The sequence below is a fragment of the Artibeus jamaicensis genome, unplaced genomic scaffold (genome assembly GCF_021234435.1).
Source record: "Artibeus jamaicensis isolate MK-2021 breed Jamaican fruit bat unplaced genomic scaffold, CSHL_Jam_final contig_415, whole genome shotgun sequence".
NCBI classification, from domain to species: Eukaryota; Metazoa; Chordata; class Mammalia; order Chiroptera; family Phyllostomidae; genus Artibeus; species Artibeus jamaicensis.
The window spans coordinates 40,099,919-40,119,485 of record NW_026521823.1 but is presented as its reverse complement, the minus strand read 5'-3'; the positions used below and the strand labels follow the sequence as shown (position 1 = coordinate 40,119,485).

The 19,567-nt window shown below is 47.0% G+C and overlaps 1 protein-coding gene across 1 annotated transcript in view; it reads right to left on the bottom strand.

Annotated features, from left to right (window-relative positions):
- The window catches only part of NBEA (neurobeachin), a 439,670-nt gene that overhangs the window by 280,259 nt on the left and 139,844 nt on the right, over positions 1–19,567 (bottom strand). The window contains exons 31-33 of the mRNA XM_053665561.1: positions 18,159–18,313; positions 14,157–14,280; positions 4,812–4,939 (exon numbers count right to left, since the gene is read on the bottom strand). Coding sequence (XP_053521536.1) covers positions 4,812–4,939; positions 14,157–14,280; positions 18,159–18,313 — 407 coding nt within the window. The remainder of the gene's footprint in view (positions 1–4,811; positions 4,940–14,156; positions 14,281–18,158; positions 18,314–19,567) is intronic.

The following is a 19,567-nucleotide window of genomic DNA, read 5'->3' as shown; positions in this document are numbered from 1 at the left end:
CTCGAACGTCACAGGAGATCAGTAATCACTGACTGACGGCACCAAGTGCACAGCAGGCATGTCACTGCTGCGTCCCATACGGCTGCTGTCTTCTCAGATGTGTCAGCTTACAGTGCGCTGAGGCCAAGCTGCCCTCCCGCCCACAGCGCGGTAACCAATGATAACACAGGCGCCCACCTCGCCCCATGGCTGAGCGGGGCAGGCGCGCTCTTGGTGGGCATCTTATTACAGTCGGGTGGTGAAAGGTATGTACATGAAAAGCACATTTCGAGTTAAGAATGGATGACATGCTGAGCTATGTTCTGATGACTGAGACAGTGAAGCTGGTCTGGAGAGAAGAAAAAAACTGGGTTGGCACACGGAGAAGCAATGACGAGAGGCTACGAACTTGCCTTAAGAGTTAAAGGGAGGAGCCTGGGCCCTGACTCCCTCGTCCCACTTCCAGGCTTCCTAACTGCGTTGCATTTCCTGTCCCCGATGCTCAGGACACTTGTGTGTACCCTCGTGATAATTAGTTCCCTTCAACATTCTCTGAGTTCCCAGGCAAACAGCAAGTGCTCACGGACTCTCAACAGCGACCTCCCAGGGCCCTGCTGGCCCCTGATGGATCGTCAGGGCAGAGGGAAGGCCACCCTTCCCCGTGCTAACACCCCTCCCCGAACACCTTCTCCTAGAGTTAGCTGGGATGACTGCAGGCTCCTTAACACTAACGACAACTTTAGGCCCCTAAACAAAACTTAACAAGATCTAATCCCTCCTGCCAGTCAGCGGCCAGGCTGCAGCCGCCCCAACCCCACTTCAGTGTGAGCCACGGTGGATGGAGGACGGGCCTTCTCCAGGCTGCACCAGGCTGTTCTGTCCCGTCAGGCTGCTGGGTTTCCCGGCCACACACATACTCACTCTGATTCACACGCCCTGGTCTGCAAATTGAAAAGCTAGAATTTTCCTAGAGGCAATTCAGTAAGCTCCCTGTAACTACTGTCTTCAAAATCTGTAATTACTGCCGAGAGAAGTATACAGCACTAAAAGCTATGTAAAAATAGGTGCTGTTAATAATAAGCAAGCTTGAAAGATGTAAACTGCATTGATTACTCTAGAATCATACAAGAATAAATTTAACACAGGTTGGCTAATATAAGTGACAAATTTAAAAAAATTAAAGAACATGATTTTAGTTTGTATTTTAAAGCACATAATAATATAAACTACCAAACATTAATTATTCTGTAAGAAAACAATTAAATGAATACATATCTGAAAAACAGTGTAACACAAACATGCATGAGACATGAAATGCCTTCAGTCACCTAAACCCAGCTGTGCCCCACCAGACACACAGTGACAGAGTCGAAAGCGATGAGACTTGCTCACGGTCAGACAACTTTACCATGCAACCCCCCCTCACCCTGAGTGCCCCACAGCTGCGTGGCAGTGTACCTCAGGGGACAGGGACCATGTGTCCCCATTAGCGAGGCTGGGGAAGCGGAGCTGGGGGGAGACTACAGAGCGAGTGCACGCCTGCCCTCGGGGACCGGACACAACGTGTGTTTGTGTGCACGGGCCGAGAGAGGCGCCAAAAGGAGCCCTGGGTGTTACGGTCCCCGCTGGGGTCTCCACTGCACAGCACACAATTTCAAGGGTCTTTCTTATTTTCACAACTTACCTTTTCCAAAAATTACTAATGGAAAAGAATGTTCTGTTCAAGTACAAGGAAAACAAACGCTGAATTATTATGTACCAGAACCTAAGTTAGGCAATGCTAATGTAAACAATAAGATTCTTTCTGCCCTGGCTGTTGTAGCTCAGTGGATTGAGCGTGGGCCTGCGAGCCAGACAATCGCGGTTCGATTCCCAGTCAGGGCACATACCTGGGTTGCAAGCCGGGTTCCCTGCAGGCCAATTCCCAGCAGGGGATGCACAAAAGGCAACCATACATTGATGTTTCTCTCCCTCTCTCTCCTTCCCTTCCCCTCTAAATATAAATAAATAAAATCTTTAAAAAAAAAAAAAAAAAAAGATTCTTTCTGTTTACAAGTGAAAAATACTTTTACTACCATTGTATAAAGAAAAGTGGCACAGGACTGTGCCACAGAAGGCGTGCACTTGGCAGAAGCAGCAGGACCTGGCGAACGGGCCCGCTTTCAGGCACAGGAGGCGGAGTGGCGTCCAGGGCGGGGGAAGAGGGCAGGGAGGAAGGCCTGCACAGGGCGGCCTGCGCACGCCGCCGGCTGCAGGGCTAAGGACAGCCGCCTGTGGCAGGGGGATGGCGCTCCCGGAGTCCAGAAAAGATGGTCTGAGCACCTCGTGAGGGACGCCAAACGTGCTCTCCTCCAGCACCGGTTCCTCCATTTCTGGATTGTACTGACTGGCAGAAATTCCAAGGGCCTCATCTTAAGGCTGTCAATTTTATATTTTGCCAGTGATGGTGTTTAAAAAGCAAAACTCAAACCTATCATTTACTATCATTTTGTTATGAAAGTTATTTTAATAAAAAGAATATGACCATTACATCCACGAAATCTTAAAAATAAGATATACTAAATTTAGGGTATATCTTTAGATGCAGAAAAGCTATGAAATAAAATTGTATTCTGCTCAGTGAATACGAAGTGAACTTTCTATATATAACTCGTTTCAGTTTCATTTTTAGCATAGTCGTTTTTTAAGAATTTAAGTGGCATATTCTAATCCTTTTTCAACTCAATTCAGAATATTTGAGGTACACCCAGATAAGGCCAAGTAAAATTATTCCCAATTACCCACCCACTTCTCCTTCCTTCTCTCTGAAGTGCTGGGAAGAAGTCAGAAAGCAGCCCAATGTCTGGCCACGGAACACTCTGGAAAGGGGTATATACATGGAGGACTAGCTGACCAACAGGGCAGTTAAAACATTACCTAACGGCAACTCCTTACATGCTAATTACTCCTTATAGTCATAAACTGTCACTTAGGGACCAGTAATGTGAGCCACGTAACTTAAAACAAATCCGCCTTTGATTTGGCTGCTAGGAAACTTGGTCCTGATTTGGTCTCATTCTTAGTAACAGCACAAGACCCAGTACTTGCATTGTTACATGAATAAATTTATTCTGTGTTTATTTCAGTATGTCTTTGATAACAATAAATTTCTTCTGTAAATGTGCCAAATCATTTTAGGAAAAGACACACAGGAATATAGAAAAATAAAAGACTTTTAGGGGACACATGGGGTCTGCTTCTCGATAATGCTCACTGAACTCGCCCGCCTGTGGAAGTAACTCGCGCTGCAGAGCGCTGTCCCGCACCTGCAGAGATGGGCATGGCCCAACTCTGTGCTCCGACGGGACTCGGACTGTCGGCCTGTGTACAATCGATCCCACTTTCGAGTGGCACTACAGCCACCAGACTCCTGACCCCAGTGTGGTGCCTGCCCTCCCACACAGCATGTACCAACATACAACATTCTGTACGACTGAAGTACTTATGTCTGACGCTTAGCTGATCTCTCTCCTTGCCAGACTGTGAGCTCCACCAGGCAGGGATCTTCGTCTGTTACTAATGCATTCCAGCTACCTGAGATGGCACTTAACCTAGAGCAAGAACTCAGTATTTTTTAAAATGAACAGCCCACCATGCATTGTACAAATTTATATGCATTAAAACTTTAAATGCATCAGGCGGTGTAATCCTCACAAGAGCCCCTAACCCTGACTGTGTCTCATTAGATGGGTTATCAGCAGGGAAGGGGGAGAACGGGGGAAAAGGTTACAGGGATTAAGGTGCGTAATTGGTAGATCCAAAATAGACAGGGGAGGGTGAGGGTTAGGGTGAGGGTTAGGGTTAGGGTAGGAAATGGAAACGCCGAAGAACTTGTGTGCATGACCCATGGACATGAACTAAGGGGAGGGGTTGCTGGAGAAATGGGGGTACTGGGCGAAGGGGGGTAAAGGGGAAAAATTGAGACAACTATAATAGCATAACCAATACAATGTATTTTTTTAAAAAACAGGCAGCTAAGCCTCAAAGGCCATGGCGCTGGGAAAGCAATAGGTTATGAATTTAAACTCAGTCCAGTTGTTGCATATCACTGTCCCGAAAGAAACAGACGGTGCGGACACAGCCGAGACAAGGCCGCAGCAGGACGGTACAGCTTCTACGGCAAGCAGACGTGAGAGGCAGAAGAACGTCGATGCAGCTTCGAAACCCAACAAATGGCACCTAAAGCCGTTTCACACTCCCAGGGCTGTCTGCGTATTGATTACCCCTTCCCAAACTTCCTCTTTATAAAGATAAACCTTTAAGTAAATAAAGCTCCAAGTAACGCTTCTTTAAACCTTCACAACAGTTCATGCTTTCTCATGCCATTGAAGCTGCTGTCAAGTACAACAGCCCCGTCAACTCCCAGTTAGGTAGTTCCTTACTCAGTTGAGGGTTTGCACGTGACACACACCACATGAGTCAAGGCCACGTCCGAAAGTCTGGCTCTCTCAGGTGGACACCGAGAGACAGCTGCTCGGCGCACACGGCGCCCTCGTGCAGGGGGTGCGGCAGCCCTGGGAGACTGTGTCCGAGGAACCAGAGCCCCCGGCCCAACAGACTCTCAAAGCCCTTCCTTCCGTTTTTGGCTGTGCAGTAACACTGACTGTGAGCGCGTTATTTTTTTACAAAACAAACAAGGAGAAAGGATACACGAAAATCTCATTGTAATGTGTGGAAGTGATGTCTTTATATCCCTCAGACAATACATATCCCTCCCAAAGTACAAATTATACCACGATTAACAGAAACATTACAGGAAACTAAAGTAATTAGAATAGAGAGAGAAATCATACCTTCTATCAATAGTTCTTGTCCATGACTGCCAAGAAGTGTGCGAGACAGGAATGGGGCAAAGTCTACAAAAATTTCACGAAGAAGAGGAGCAACTTTTTCTAAAGCTCTTTCAAGTTTTGCAGTGATGCTGTTGAAATCAAGACATAAAGACTAGTAAATATAATTCAAAATAAAGTCAAATAAATTTATAAACTTTACTTCTAAATCAAGACCTTTGAAAATCACAGAAGCCCACCCATAACCCACTAAGTAATAACGCTTCACTCCTGTGGAAGGAACACGTCCCACCTCCCGACAGTCTCAGGCTGCACAGAGGCGGCCTCGGAGTGAGTGGAAGTATCTGGGGCAGGGGGAGGCTTGGGTTCTGTAACCTGCGGGGCCATGGCCTCTCTCACAGCCCTAGCTGTGTCGGGGGTGGGGTGGGGTGGGGTGGGGTGGGGTGGGGTGGGTGGGTGGTGTTCCTGTATGTTTTCTCCGTCTGTCCTTCTGTGCTTTACTTACTGCACGATCCCTGCACCAACTACAAGAATGAACTCTGACCTCCAGAGGTCCCTGGGAAGTCCCTCCAAAGCTAAGCAAGTAAGGGAGTAGCTGGAGTTCGGAGTGACCCAATTCTGGAGAAGAGCTTTGGGCAGAGAAGCAGTTCGGGGGCCTGCACAGACTTGAGGACAGGCCTGCTCTGGGGCTCTGGAAGCACTGATGGAGACACGGTGCCAGGCTCCTGGGGCCGGGGGCGGAGATGGCAATCACTTGTTCCCAACCTCCCCGGCCCCCAGGAGGTCTGGGTGCTGCTGTGTGACCAATCTCCGGGTCTACTGCTGTGAGCCAGGAAACACACTCTGAGAGCGCCTGGTTTGGTCCAAGTGTTTCCCAGGTGTGCGCTGCAACACAGCGGCAGCACAGGAAAGGCCACCTGAGGGTGTGGAGGCACCGTGGGGCCTGTGACTTAGGGAGTGCAGGCAGAACTCCTCTTTTTGGTTCCGTCGTTCCACCCGTCCCGTGGGACTGCCCAGGACCACTCTCGGTGCCTCTCCCCGCGGAAGTGTGCGTGACAAAGGTGGACGTGACTCGCACGAAGGGGCAAAGTCTAGATGGAGCTGCCACTGCATGTTCTGCAGCTGGTTTCCGAGGGAAGCTCGAGTCTTCCTACTTAACGTTAACTCATGAGAATAAGTCACTTAGAAACATGCTGCATGTACAGAGATTCGAGTCACAGTTACACTGCTGGATTGTCATATACCGTCACCTAATTAAATCCCGGAACCTTTTCCCCTAGTTTAAAACTTTTTTCACATTTTACAGGTTTATGTATGAAGCTTCAGAGCTGTAAAAATACTGTTCTTGGTGACGAATATCAAATGGAAACTAATCAAAGCAACTAAGTACAAGTATGTTATTCAAATGGTATGTATTAATTATCTTGACTTAAGGGTCTGCATGAAAACAGACATTTCTCAGAAAGTGACTACTCACCGAAAGATATTTCACAAACATTTTCTTACAGAATATAACAGAATATTAAATGATGTTTATACATATCATCTTGCAACCATAATTTTAATTTTCTAACAGAAGACAATGTATCATTCTACCCAGCAAGAGAGCAAAGCTTTTAAGTACCAATAATCATTCTGCGATGCTACAATCAGATCTCCCTACAGCAACAACAGACTCTCTAAGAAGCCCCGTCTCATCCCCACCTTCTGACAGTGAAGAGGTGGACAGGCTGTCGGCACTGACAGACCCTCACCGTGCGCGTTAGGGGGGGGAAATGCTGCATGGCATCTCCATCCTCACGTGACTTACATGCCTCAGGGAAACGGTGCCAACATAAATCTCAGCTTTATACCCATCACTGTCACCTGGCAAATAACCCCAGTTATTAAAAAAAAACCAAAACCCGCACTGTGCCTCTAGTGTTGTTTCGGTTCTCATCTGAGAAGAGCACACACATGCAAGGCACACAGGAAAAATGTATCTGCCACATGTAAGATAAAACATCTTAACAAGTGAGCACCCCTGACCTTGTGTCCTATAAACAAACTATTCCACTCCATTTTGAGTATAATTCTTACTTTAAAATAGAAATAACATTTAATTACCAGAAAAAATAAACTAGTTCTGTCAAAAGTTATTTTGTAAGGAAAATTAGCAGTTCACTTAATTTAGGGAAAGACTCAGTAGTAACTTCCTAGGTTTATTTGAAAGCTGACTTTCACTTGTTCAACAAGAGCAGCCCTTTAGCCTCAGGTATGTCACACGCAGACGTGACCCCGGGTGACTGGGCAGCCACAGCCCGCACGGCCAGGCGGGTCTCTGCTCTGAACACTGGGCCCGCAGCGCTCCAGTCTGGGAGGGCTCGTGGGCCCCTCTCCCTCCCCACGCTTTCTCGAGCCCTTCCTGCGGGCTCACTCCATGCTGGGGATGCTGCTTTGACTTTGCCCATTTGTCTTGCTGTAAGAGCAAATTCTTTTAAGAAAGAGAATTACTGACTTCCATGAAGAAAGTTACTACTGTGGCAACTTGGGAAATTTATCAACTACTCTAACAAAATTACCAACTACAGGAAAGCAAATAATGCAAAAAAAAAGTTTTAGATAAAATTCTATAGATTAAAAGCCTGGATTAAAATACATCCTAAAACAACAGTTTATTATTATGATTTAAAAAAACAATTATGTATTGGTCTTTAACTGCTATTAAAAAATCTCATTAACAGAAATTTATAGATTTTAAGAAATTTATTTGACTAAAGATGTAATAATCCCTGGAAGGAAAAAAAAATGTTATGAAAACCCCTGGCTGCAATTATTTTTATCAAATCCTTCCGAATGTAACAGATCTAGAGAGATGTCCAAGGCTGAGGTGATTACATGTACCATCAGAAAAAAGTCCGATTTATATCTCAGTTTGTAAATAAATCTGCATTTATTTACAGGTAATAAATGTAAATAATCATAACAAAGTGTTGATTATTTCAAATGTTGCATATTTTAGAATTCTAGAAAAATGTAACAATTCTTTTATTTAGATATTACTTACATTTGAGTTGTATTTTTAATAAACTGACTTCCATTAGTGCCACTTCATAACACTGCCATTTTTTTCCTTTAGGTTTCATGTTTTTATTCACCTAGGTCCTCAGCATAATGTCAAAAATATAATAAACCATTCACAATTTAATTTGATATGTTAAAGTTCTTAAATTGTTTATTTATTTAACATATTACACAAAAATAATAGATATCTATAAAAATAAAATCTAAAATGAAAATGAATAATCATGTACCCTTAAGCAATGTACCTCAAAATAAGGCCCAGATATAAAAAAAGATTATTAAATTAGTGCATTCCACAGTAGACTGTATTAATCAAGTACTCCTATGTAAATTAGGAAATGCACCCTGGCTGGTACAGCTCATTGGATTGAGTACTGGCCAACCAAACAAAGGGTCACCAGTTCAATTCCCAGTCATGGCACAAGCCTGGACTGCGGGCCAAGTCCCCAGTAGGGGGAGTGCAAGATGCAACCAGACGTTGATGTTTCTCTCCCTCTTTACCTCCCTTCCCCTCTCTTTGACAGTAAATAAAAATCTTAAAAAGATAAAAAATAAAATAAACTAGGAAATTTAGGCAGAAGTAAGTGAACTGATTGAAGTAAAAGTGATGCAGAGACTTGGGAGAGTATTAATGACAGCAAAACTGTCCACTGTCAAGAAACATTCTTCATCAGCTACATATTATGACTAGTAATGGGCAGACTGTTGTTCGTGTCTCACTAAACGTCCAGTAGGAAATAGAAACACACTGTTAACAGGTAGCTTAGGACTCACGTGCACCCTACAAACCAGACCCATGACCCTGAAATGGACTGAGAAACGGCTTCCTTAAACTATAACTCTTTAGAGTTGCAGTCGCTATGCAAAACACAAAGCTGAAAGAACTGCTATTATTTTACTCCCCCCATGATCTTTTCTATTTTTTTATTCCTCACTTGAGGACATGCTTACTGATTTTAACGTTTTTTGAAACTGTGGACTAGAAAATCGCTGGTTAGGACTATGGAGTTTGGGAGAGCCGAGGAAAACTCGCATCCAGCTTGTGGAGCGCGCCCACGGGTCCGCCCGTGCCCAGCCAGGACGAGAAGGCCAGGCAACCAGGAGTGTCCGGCTGTCCGACCCTGTCAGAGCCCAGGGGCAGGCCCCAGGGAGCCTGCCGGGAGCGGGGCAGGGGCAGGGGCAGGGGGCAGGGGGCAGTGGGCAGTGGCACTGGGGTTACAGGAGCTGGTAAGAAATGGAGAAAGCTTTCACTGAACTGCAGAGCCCGACAGCGAGCAGCTGGGAGAGAACACACCTCTCGAGCTGCAGGCGGACGCGGGGCTGCAGGGAGCCACAGGCTCTTCCCCGCAGCCCTCACCCGGCTGCAGGAAGCTGGGCGGCAGCACGGCAGCACTCGGAGGGAAGGAGCCGTGCTCCATGAGACCCTCCTTCCCCTGTGCGTTGTGGAGAAGAATGGTAAAGCCCTGCTCCTGTAGTGATGGGAGAAAACCTGTCCCTGTCACAGCCACAGAGGAAGGGACTGGAAGGGACTCTGCTCTGGGGAGGGGCAGGAAGAGAGAAGCCCTACTTCCCAGACCCAGAGCGGCACCTGTCTAAAACCAAGTCTGAAGCAGGACACCACAGAGCCACTCAGGGCCCCAAACACCAAGCTCCCAAGTATCCAGTGACAAGTAGCAGCAGAAGCCATCACGGTGCTGGGAGGGAGCCTGGGGACTCTTTGAAGTACAGGATGAAAGGAAAAAGCCCAAAGATGAGGGTCACAGGAAACCCGAGAGAGGCGTTCCACAGCAGGCCCTGGGTGAACGCAAGGCAAAGGCAGAGGAACGAAAAGCCGGCGAGCGACCAGCACAGGGAGGCCCCCTCCCGCCTCGGCCCCTGAGCGGAGCGCCTTCAGTGCCACCACCCAGGGCCTGGCACCAGCAGGGTCCAGCCCGTCTCCAGCATAAATGCCAGTCACTACTGTCCTGCAGACAATGTCCAGTTTCTCCCAAGAGATGTAAGTACAAAGAAGAAAAATCAACGACTTTTGTCAGAACCACATCTGAGGGAATAGAGTCCCAGATAAAGCAGACACTGGAATTGGCAAAGAATTTAAAACAACTATGATCAATATTTTAAGACCTGATAAATGCTCAACATGCATAAACAGATGGGGAATTTCAGCACAAAGAAACAACAAGACCAATTAAAAATACACTAAAAGAGACAATAAGGCCTTCAATGGGCTTATCAATAGTCTTAATAGCACCAAGTAAAAACATTGGTGAATTAAAAACTGGTCCAATAAGAAAATATTGAAACAAACGACTGAAAAGCACATGTACACACAGTGAGAGACGGGAAGAGAGGGCCGGTGCCCTCGAAGGCTGTGCCCGGTGCAGAAGGGCCGGTGTCGGCCCTCCAGGGGGAGAGTGGGCAGCAGCACACTGCCCAAAGATGCCCACACTGTCACACAGCCCGAGCTGTGAATGGGCCGTGCTCTGTGGCTAAAGGGACGGTGCAAATAAAAATCGAACCACCTGAGCCAAGACGAGGAGAACCTCCTATCCTGGGGGGGAGGCAGGCGGTCTAACCACAGGAAGCCTAAAAGTGGAGAACGCAGGTGCGGGCTCCGAGAGCAGTGGCAGAGAGAAGGCTCGAAGGTGTCGGGAGGGGCAGCAGAGCGACCTGAGGGTGAGACCCCTGGACACGCCACCGCCGGTTCTGAAGGCAGGGCAAACTCGAGGACTGGCAAAGAGACACACAAGCTGAGAACCACCCCAGACTGACAGTCAACCGAAGGATTCTGGCCACCAGTCCTTCCACGGCGGGAACTGGATTCTGCCAACCACCTGAATGAACCAGAGTCACTTCCAAAGCCTCGAATGAGGAACGGAAAAGTCTGGAGTGAGCCCAGTGTGACCCGGTAGTACTTTTAACCAACAGAGGATTCCATAATGAACAGGGATCATTTCATGCTGCTAACTCTGTCGCCATTTATCACGGTAGCGACACAAAACGAGAGGAGGGAGGGAGGAGGAAATGTGAAGAGACAGTCCATGAGAATATTCCAGAAACGAGAGAGGCCTCAACCACCCATGCGAAAGGCACAGAAAATACAAGCAGAATAAAAAAAATTAACAACTGAGATTTGTTATAATGAACTGCCAAAACCCAACTATAAAGTGAAACATTCAAGAAGGCCATCAGAAAATGAGGACAGACTGTAACAAGAACCGGTAAGAACGGCTCTCTCATCAGGAACTACACAGGCCAGAAGACGATGAGACAAAAGCTCTTTCGTAAAAGCATCAGCCTGAGAGGGCAGGTCCAAGACGGCCAAGCAGGGCACTGAGCTCGCCCTCCGAGCACACCCCCCACGCCCACCCTCACTGAGAGCCGTTCCCCGAGGGGCGGCCGAGGGCCCATCTACAATAAAGTGTCCACCAGTTCACGGAATGTGCTGTGCAAACTGCTCTCTCACCATCGTGAGGTTGGAAGATCTAGGTCTTCCCAACCGGAGCACAGGCTGCTGGCGGCCCACCCAGAACCGTTACCCCGCTACCTAGCCAAGCACAGGTGTCCGCGGCAAGACCCGTACTCAGACCGCCTGCAACAGCCCCCAGTGGAAAACAGCCCCGTGTCTCCAACATGGGAGCAGGCGGAGAAACGCCCTGGCGGCAACGGGACAGAAGGACGATGCTCAGGAGTGAAGACAGACTGCTCGTCTGAGAAAAGGAAGCCACAGGAGTCTCCACTCTCGAAAGCTGAGTGAGAGAAGGCGGAGGTGGAGCAGTGCGGTCTGTAGGATTCCGTGTGGGTGGAGCCCCAGAAAAGGCAAATGTCAGTCACAGCAGGAAAAAGCACGCTCTCGCCTGGGGCAGAGATGGACACGCGTCAGGTGACACGCGGGGCACAGGGCACGACTGGGTGACGGACCACGTTTGTATCTGATTTCGGTGGTGGTTATGTGGATGTGCACACTGACCCAAGTTCACTGACAGACACACTCAAAATGGGTGTTTTTATTGCACGTAAACAGCAAATGGTCTCAAAGTTTATCTGAAAACTAAAGACGGAAAAAAGATACGAATCCAAAATATGAAAATTCTCAGAATAAGTCAAGTAAGAGACATGCGACTTCAATGCAGAAAGTCGAAGTCGGTGCTGCGGACGACTCGGAAAAGGTGAAGAAATGGACGGACCCGCGGTGCTCGGAGACTTAAGTCGCCGTCCTGGAAGTGGGCTGTAGAGGCGCTGCAGCTCCAGTTACCACAGACCTACAGATTCCAGTCCTTGCCAACACCACGGCTAGTTGCTTTCACTCTGCTTTTGTCAAATTAAATATAAAACCCAAAGAGAACTTCGAAGAATCAAGGACAGCTTAGAATTTCTTCAGAAAAGGGATGAGGCTGAACGAGATGTGATCTCACCAAACCCCACAGACACCTGCAACCTCTGGTAGGAACTATTGTGGGGGCCAGAGCGTGGGAAAGAAGAGACTTTCAAAGACTTGGTGCGGGCCACCTCGACACCCACATCACCCCCACTGCATTGGACTCACAGAGCGAGGTCCCAGACAGGCAGCCCCCCAAACACAAAGAGCAGTGAATAAAGCAGCTAGAAGGCAAAGCGGGGAAAATGTTGGCAAAGATGTGACCTGTAGAAGAGGAAGCACTGACAAACTTGATACACGGAGTTTCGTGAAAACTTACCACTTTCACTGATCACAACAGATGATACAGGTAAATGGTAAGAAAAGCCACAGGATGGGAGAAGATGTATGTATTTAACAAAATCCCCAAAGGGCTCGATTTAAAAATGCATAAAGAATTTTAACAAGTTAATGAGAGGACAACTCCATTTTTTTTTAATCAGCAAGAGATCTCAAAAGGCAAATTATAAAAAAGGAAAATCAAGGGACCAAGAACTACACAAGAGGGAGCTCAAGCTCCTGAGTCTCCAGGAAGTACGCACTGACAGCGCGATGGTAGAGCCTACTGCTGCCAAACGGCCGGGACGGGAGGCTGACCACGCTGAGAGCCGGTGAAGAGCGGAGAGCGCGTGCTGCCGCTGCGCACTCCCACACAACCGCTCGGGAAGGCCACTGGTGGCGGTGGGAGGCCTGACCGGGGTGGCGAGTGCTCACCGCGACGTGCACAGGTGCCGTGTGGGAGACCACGCACCTGAACCTACACACTTTCATTCACCAACGTCTCCCCAAAGGATTCAGTAAAGAGAAAAGAGCACCAGTTGGCATGATCTAATACAACTAACTTGCACAAACACTATGAGTCAGAAATTCTACTGCGCGTTATTACCCAAAAGACACGCGATGTGCAGAACGCCCCGGAGCGACGCCCAGGCAGCACTGCCACGCTGCACGGAGCACTCTTCCTGACAGCCCAGAACCACAGAGTCCCAGGGCCTGTCATCAGTGAGACAGACGGACAGACTGTAACGTGGGCTCACAAAGAGATGAAAACGGGGTAAAATTAACTGCTGCTACATGCAACATGAACAAATCTCATTAACACAACTTTGACAGAAGAAGCCAGAGACAAAAAATACACACTGTACAATCCTGCTTGTAGAAAATTCAAGAGAGAACTGGCCTAATAAGAAAAGTCAGGGTGGGGAAGGTGAAGAGGAGCGAGAACGGTGTTGGGGGAGGGGTCTGAGGGGCTTCTGGGGGCTCTGCTTCCGGACGTCGGGGAGCGGACCGGAGAGCGTTCCCTAGTGCACGGGGCCTCCCTGCTCTGTACCATGTGATGCCTGAACTGAAAATGTGAACACACACACGTGTATGTGTCCCCTTGAACTCCAAGAACGCGGGCCAGTCTCCTCCAGGCATGCTCCTTGATACAGCACTAAAAACATTCTTATCTACTAATCACAATAAAAAAGTGCTTGGTTATTCAAGTTCCATTATGTATGCTACATGTAATTTGAAAATTTAGGTTGAAAGTCTGTATTTCAACTTTTCACTACCACCCCAGAGATGCCCGGTTTTACTGTGTTACCATCTGTGCATGTTTTTGTTTTACTGCACACTGCAAGGCACTGACAGTGGGTTACACACTTAGCAGAGTTAACGTGCGCATTAAGATGATGCAGATTTCTGTACAATGAGAAACAAGAGGAAAGGATGAGAACGGTGCAGTCAGGAAGGCGGCCACAGAGCCCACCGCTAACCAGTCTCCGGAGCCCTTCGCCGCCCCGTGTGCGCAGGGCACACTGGCCCCGTCTGAGAGGCAGGTGGGAGGGAGATGAGGAGAGAGCCAGCAGGAAGCAGCACGTACGCACCTCATGTTTTCGGCCGAGTCCTCGGGCATGGGGGCGACGGTCTGCACCGCGGGCAGATTTTTACTGGTAGCACCGTTCACAAAACTGGAAGAAGAGGAAGAGGAGGACGCTGAATCCACGGCACCTGTGTCCAAGAGAGAAACGCTGAGCCTTAAACGTGAATTTATTCAACAACATAATTTTCATTCCATCATTCCTATCTGAGTTTGAAGAGTTACTCATCTGGATTTCAAAACATACTGTAACAATTAAAAAATCATTGGCTACTGGTACACTAGTAACTCTCTGTAATTATAAACAATGTGCTGCATGAAATGCCAGCCGATTTACTGACAGTCCAGTCTAACAAAACTGCACGTTACAAATGGGGTATAAATGAAAGACATCAACAAATGGAGACAGTTTTTGATAAAATGAGGCTGATAAAACAACATGAACTTAGATGTGAAAGTTCACAGTTCACGGCTATGCTGGAACCTGTGCAGGCCCCTCCCCCAGGACACAGTTCACCGGGAGGCGTCAGAGTGTGACTCTGTGGCACTGGGGCACCTTCTGTGAGAGTGGCTGGGTCGGAAGGGCTATGCTGAGTGTCACTGCCCCTGGTTTCAAACCGAGTGCTCCTCAGTGGCCTGAAGGTGCCACTGTGGTACAGGCTTTTCTACAACACGCCAACTGAGTAAGTGTGAGAGGGCCGTGGCGCTGAGAGACATCTAGTGTCCCTGGGCATCACGTCATCTCACACTGACCATCACACAGCAGGACTGCTCCGCGGGGCTCCCACTCGAAAGCCTACACGGCCTCCCTGTGCTGAAACAGACCTGGCCGACGGGCCCCATTTGGAAGTGCGCCCACGAAACGTGTGCACTGACCACTATGGAGGAAGTTCACTACTGCACTTAGTTTTCACTGTAATATTGTCCACGTCGTACTACCACCAGACCTCTTGCTGGCATCCATTCCTGTATCTAACGTTAATTCATAAGACAGAAGTTAGAACAAAATAACTTGTTTCATATACAGATAAAGTGATTTAATTTTTCATTCACCTGTTATTTTTTTTAAAAAAGACTCATTCAATAAATACCAATGCAGGGTTTTTTCCTACTACACTGGCATGTTTTAAAAACTTTAACACTGGAGACTTCCACCAAGATGGAGGCGTAGGTGGAAGCACTGCGTCTTCTCACACAACCAAGTTTAAAAACAACAAAGTTTTATCAACAAAAATGCAGCCAAACCACAGAAAATTGAACTACATGGAAGTCTGACAACAACGAACCCTTCAGCCAAACTGGTAAGAGGGGCAGAGCCAGCAGCACAGCGGGGTCGGGCAGGAAAGATCCACCAGACCGACCCGGGCGCATGACCCAGGCGCGCTGGCAGCAGTAGGCGGATCCCAGGTGTGGAGTAGCGGGCGGACCCACTGAGGGCTGACCACAGTCACACATTCGAGCGCAGATAAACCGGTGAAGGAGCGAAGTGGTGAGACAGACTGTGCAGGCCCCAGTAGTGGAAAGTGGCAGACGGGACCGCCATTGTCCCTCTCTGACCCACCCCCACATACAGCGTCACAAACCAGCGACCTGGGTGGCCCGGCCCTGGTGAACACGTCCTCATACGTAACAGGCGGGAACAGATCAAAACATGGCTCAAGAACAACTCAGAGCCCCAGAGCCAATAAATCTAAGCGATGAAGAAATAGCCAAACTTTCAGATGCACAGTTCAAAACACTGGTGATCGGGATGCTCACAGAACTGGTTGATTTTAGTCACAAATTAGAGGAACATATGAAGGCTAAACTAATTGAAATGAAGGGAAACGCACAGGAAACCAATAGTGATGGAAAGGAATCTGGGACTCAAATCAAGGGAGTGGACCAGAAAAAGGAAAAAAATGACCAAAAAAAAGAATGTAGAAACAAGAATTCAAAAAAATGAGGAGAGGCTTAGGAACCTCCAGGACATCTTTAAATGTTCCAACATCCGAATTATAGGGGTACCAGAAGGGGAAGAAGAACAGCCACGAGTGGAAAACTTATTTGAACAAATAATAAAGGAGAATTTCCCCAATCTGGCAAAGGAAATAGACTTCCAGGAAATCCAGGAAGCTCAGAGAGTCCCAAAGAACTTGGACCCAAGGAGGAACACACCAAGGCACACCATCATTACATTAGCCAAGATTAAAATGAAAGAGAAAATCCTAGAAGCAGCAAGAGATAAGGGGACAGTCACCTACAAAGGAGTTCCCATCAGACTGTCAGCGGATTTCTCAAAAGAGACCTTGCAGGCAAGAAGGGGCTGGAAAGAAGTATTCCAACTCATGACATCCAAAGACCTACAACCAAGATTGTTCTATCCAGCAAAGCTTCATTTAGAATGGAAGGACAGATGAAGTGCTTCTCAGATAAGATCAAGTTCAAGGAGTTCATCATCATTAAGCCATTATTATATGAAATGTTAAAGGGACTTACCTAAGAAAAAGAAGATAAAAAAGATGAACAGTGAAAGGACAGCAAAGTCACAGTTATTAACAACCACACCTAAAACAAAAGCAAACTAAAAGGACAGCTAGATCAGGAGCAGAACCATAGAAATGAAGATCACATGGAGGGTTAGCAACAGGGGAGTGGGAGAAGGAGAAGGGAGGAGAAGGTACAGAAAATAAGTAGCATAGATGGTAGGTAGAAAATAGATAGGGGGAGGGCAAGAATAGTATGGGAAATACAGAGTCTAAAGAACTTGAGACACATGGTCATAAACTAAAAATGGGGGCATGGTAGGGGAGGGGTGGGCAGGGTGGAGGGGAATGAAGGGGGGAAATAGAACTGTAATGACATAATAAAATATATTTTTTAAAAAAACCTTAACACTTTTCTGGTATGTATTTTGGTAAAAATTATTTTTATTCCTATTTTTAGAAAGCAAAATAAAGAGTAAGATTGTAAACTGAATACAAATATTTTCTATAAAGTCTTCAGAGAAGCCAGATATAAATATTCATTTATAATATAGGTAAATCAAAGATGCAATCTTTAACATAAAGCCATTAATGATGCTGTTTTTTCATAAAAATATCAGCGTACATTCTACTTACTACAACCCCTAAATGTGTTGTTCGTGGTAAGTCTCTGGTGGTATGAGAAATAAGACCGACGCGGAAAGCACAGAGGAGCGCCATGGAAGTAACAAAACGGGAGGGACCTAGGAAAGGACAGCAGACGGAAGCCTTCGGTCCCCACGGTGCGGAGGACAGAGGCTACTAGAGTCAAGGAGGGAATGTCAGGGGTCGTCCTGCGTTGAGTGAATACCGAAAATGGAATCACAAAGACTGGGGTAAGGATTTATTTAGCTATTAATCAACAGGGACGTTTCTGGAAATTTACGAAAAAGGGAGGCTGTTTTAGGCAGGCCTTTAAAACCCGTGTGGTTGGAATTCTCCGTTCCCGGACTCGCTCGGAAAACGCCCGACAATGGACTGGAGATGCTGCGACCCAGGTGTGTGCGTCGGCTCAGTGTCAGACCACGGCTCTGGGCCGCGTGTGTTTTTATGAAGCTGGAGCTCTTGCACGCCACGGAGGTTCTCAGGGGGGCTCTGCTTTCCCTCGAGGGTTTAGCAAAAAATGCAGATTGGGGTTCAGCCAGTAAACGTCACTAACATATTTAGCACACCTTGCGATTCTTCTAAAATTTACTTTTTTTACATATTGAACTTCAGGGTTCAAATCATCCTCGGGGTCGCTCCCCAGCACCTTTCGGCAACCTGGTACTGCCCCAACAGTAAACAGGACGACATTTTGAAAAGACTCAAAACAAAAACAGCGTCCTGGAACTGCAGGAGAGTTCTGGACGGCAGTGACATAAAGCAGATGCTTCTTCACAGACTAACATGCCCCTGAGTGGCCAGACGGTCCTTTATTGTCAAGATCGGATAAGAAGAAAAATGAAGACACAGAAAACAGAAAGCAAAAGATGGGGCGTCACGAAAATATATAAGGACGATACCTGTGGTGTTAATCATACTTTTTGGTGTAGCTCCAGCAGCAGCAAATATGTTGGGCGTGCTGCCTGCAGGCAGCCCGGGCCCAGTGGCCGCGGCCCCCACCGTGGTGACAGCCAGGCTCCCGGGAGGTGGCTTCTTCACAGGCACCACAACGCTCCTGCGAGAGAAAAAAAGTGGGAAGTGACAAGCCACTCGGGCTTTGGGATGGACTTGAACCCCACTGGGCAGGTACACACGGTCAGCACAGTCTCCTCTCTCCTTCCCTCCTCCTCGTTTGAAACTCGAGCTCGACCTCACTGAGGGAAACGCTACGCTGTCCAGGATGGGTTGTAAAGCGTGCTGACTACTGTAATTCACGTAGCGAATGCTTATGTAGAACTTGGAGTTTACGAACATTTCTCAAGAGGGCATGAAGGCTATAATCATGACTCTGGGAAAATGTTTGCTCGCGTTAGAGTATTTTGCATGTGTACATAATGTTTGTCCTGAAAAATATACATAAAATGTCCATCTTGCCTACAGTGTATTCTCCAAGTGTAAAATAGTCATGAAAAGTTTGAAAGCCAAATTCTAAGTCTTCATAGTAAAGCAAAAAATTAAACCAAGGAATTTGATATTAAATGTGTATATTTTGTTTTTAGGAGAAAAATCGAATGCTTTTTCCTTGTAGTAACCTTTGTACAATGGAAAAGAACTAAGATGATACCATAGATATTTGGTGAAAATGTATTTGAGTTTTAAACCTTGACTTTTTGGACAGAGGAGTTGAGTATTTTCTCCCATATTTCTTGAGCATATTTAAATGAACTTCACAACACAAAAAGTCTGAACATGACATTGTGTTAGTCTTAAACTACAAATGAGCAGGAACGTTAGTCCATCTGACAGATAAAGAAACCGTTTCCTGCCACAGTAGCTTTACTTCTCCGTGGGAACCCCCCCTCCTCCCAAGCTCACACCACTGTGACCCACCCAACACGCACCTTCAGCACAACTCAAAGAGCACTGAGCTCACTCACCAAGACCAGTGGCGTCCAGCTGCCCACCTCATGGCACATACCGCTCATTAGTAAAGTTTGGCGGCATGCCAAAAAGTGTGTTTTTTGCCAACTTGACCAAAAAAATAGGAATAATTTTGATTCGTTCACACTGAAAGTCTATTGTTGTGTTGCCTGTTGTCGTTTTTTTATTTGATGATCTAGGGGAAAAGAGGTCAGTGCCCCCGACTGAACAGGCAGGTATCCCATGTTTTAAAGATTCCTGCGGCACAACGGTTGAAAATCACTGATCTAGAAAGTAAACGCATGACACGTTTTAAGCTCAAGAATAATGCTTGAAAACGGGTGTCCGATGGTACCAAACTATCCTATCTAAGTTAGGTCTTTAAGTGCATCTACATTTTACAATTTCC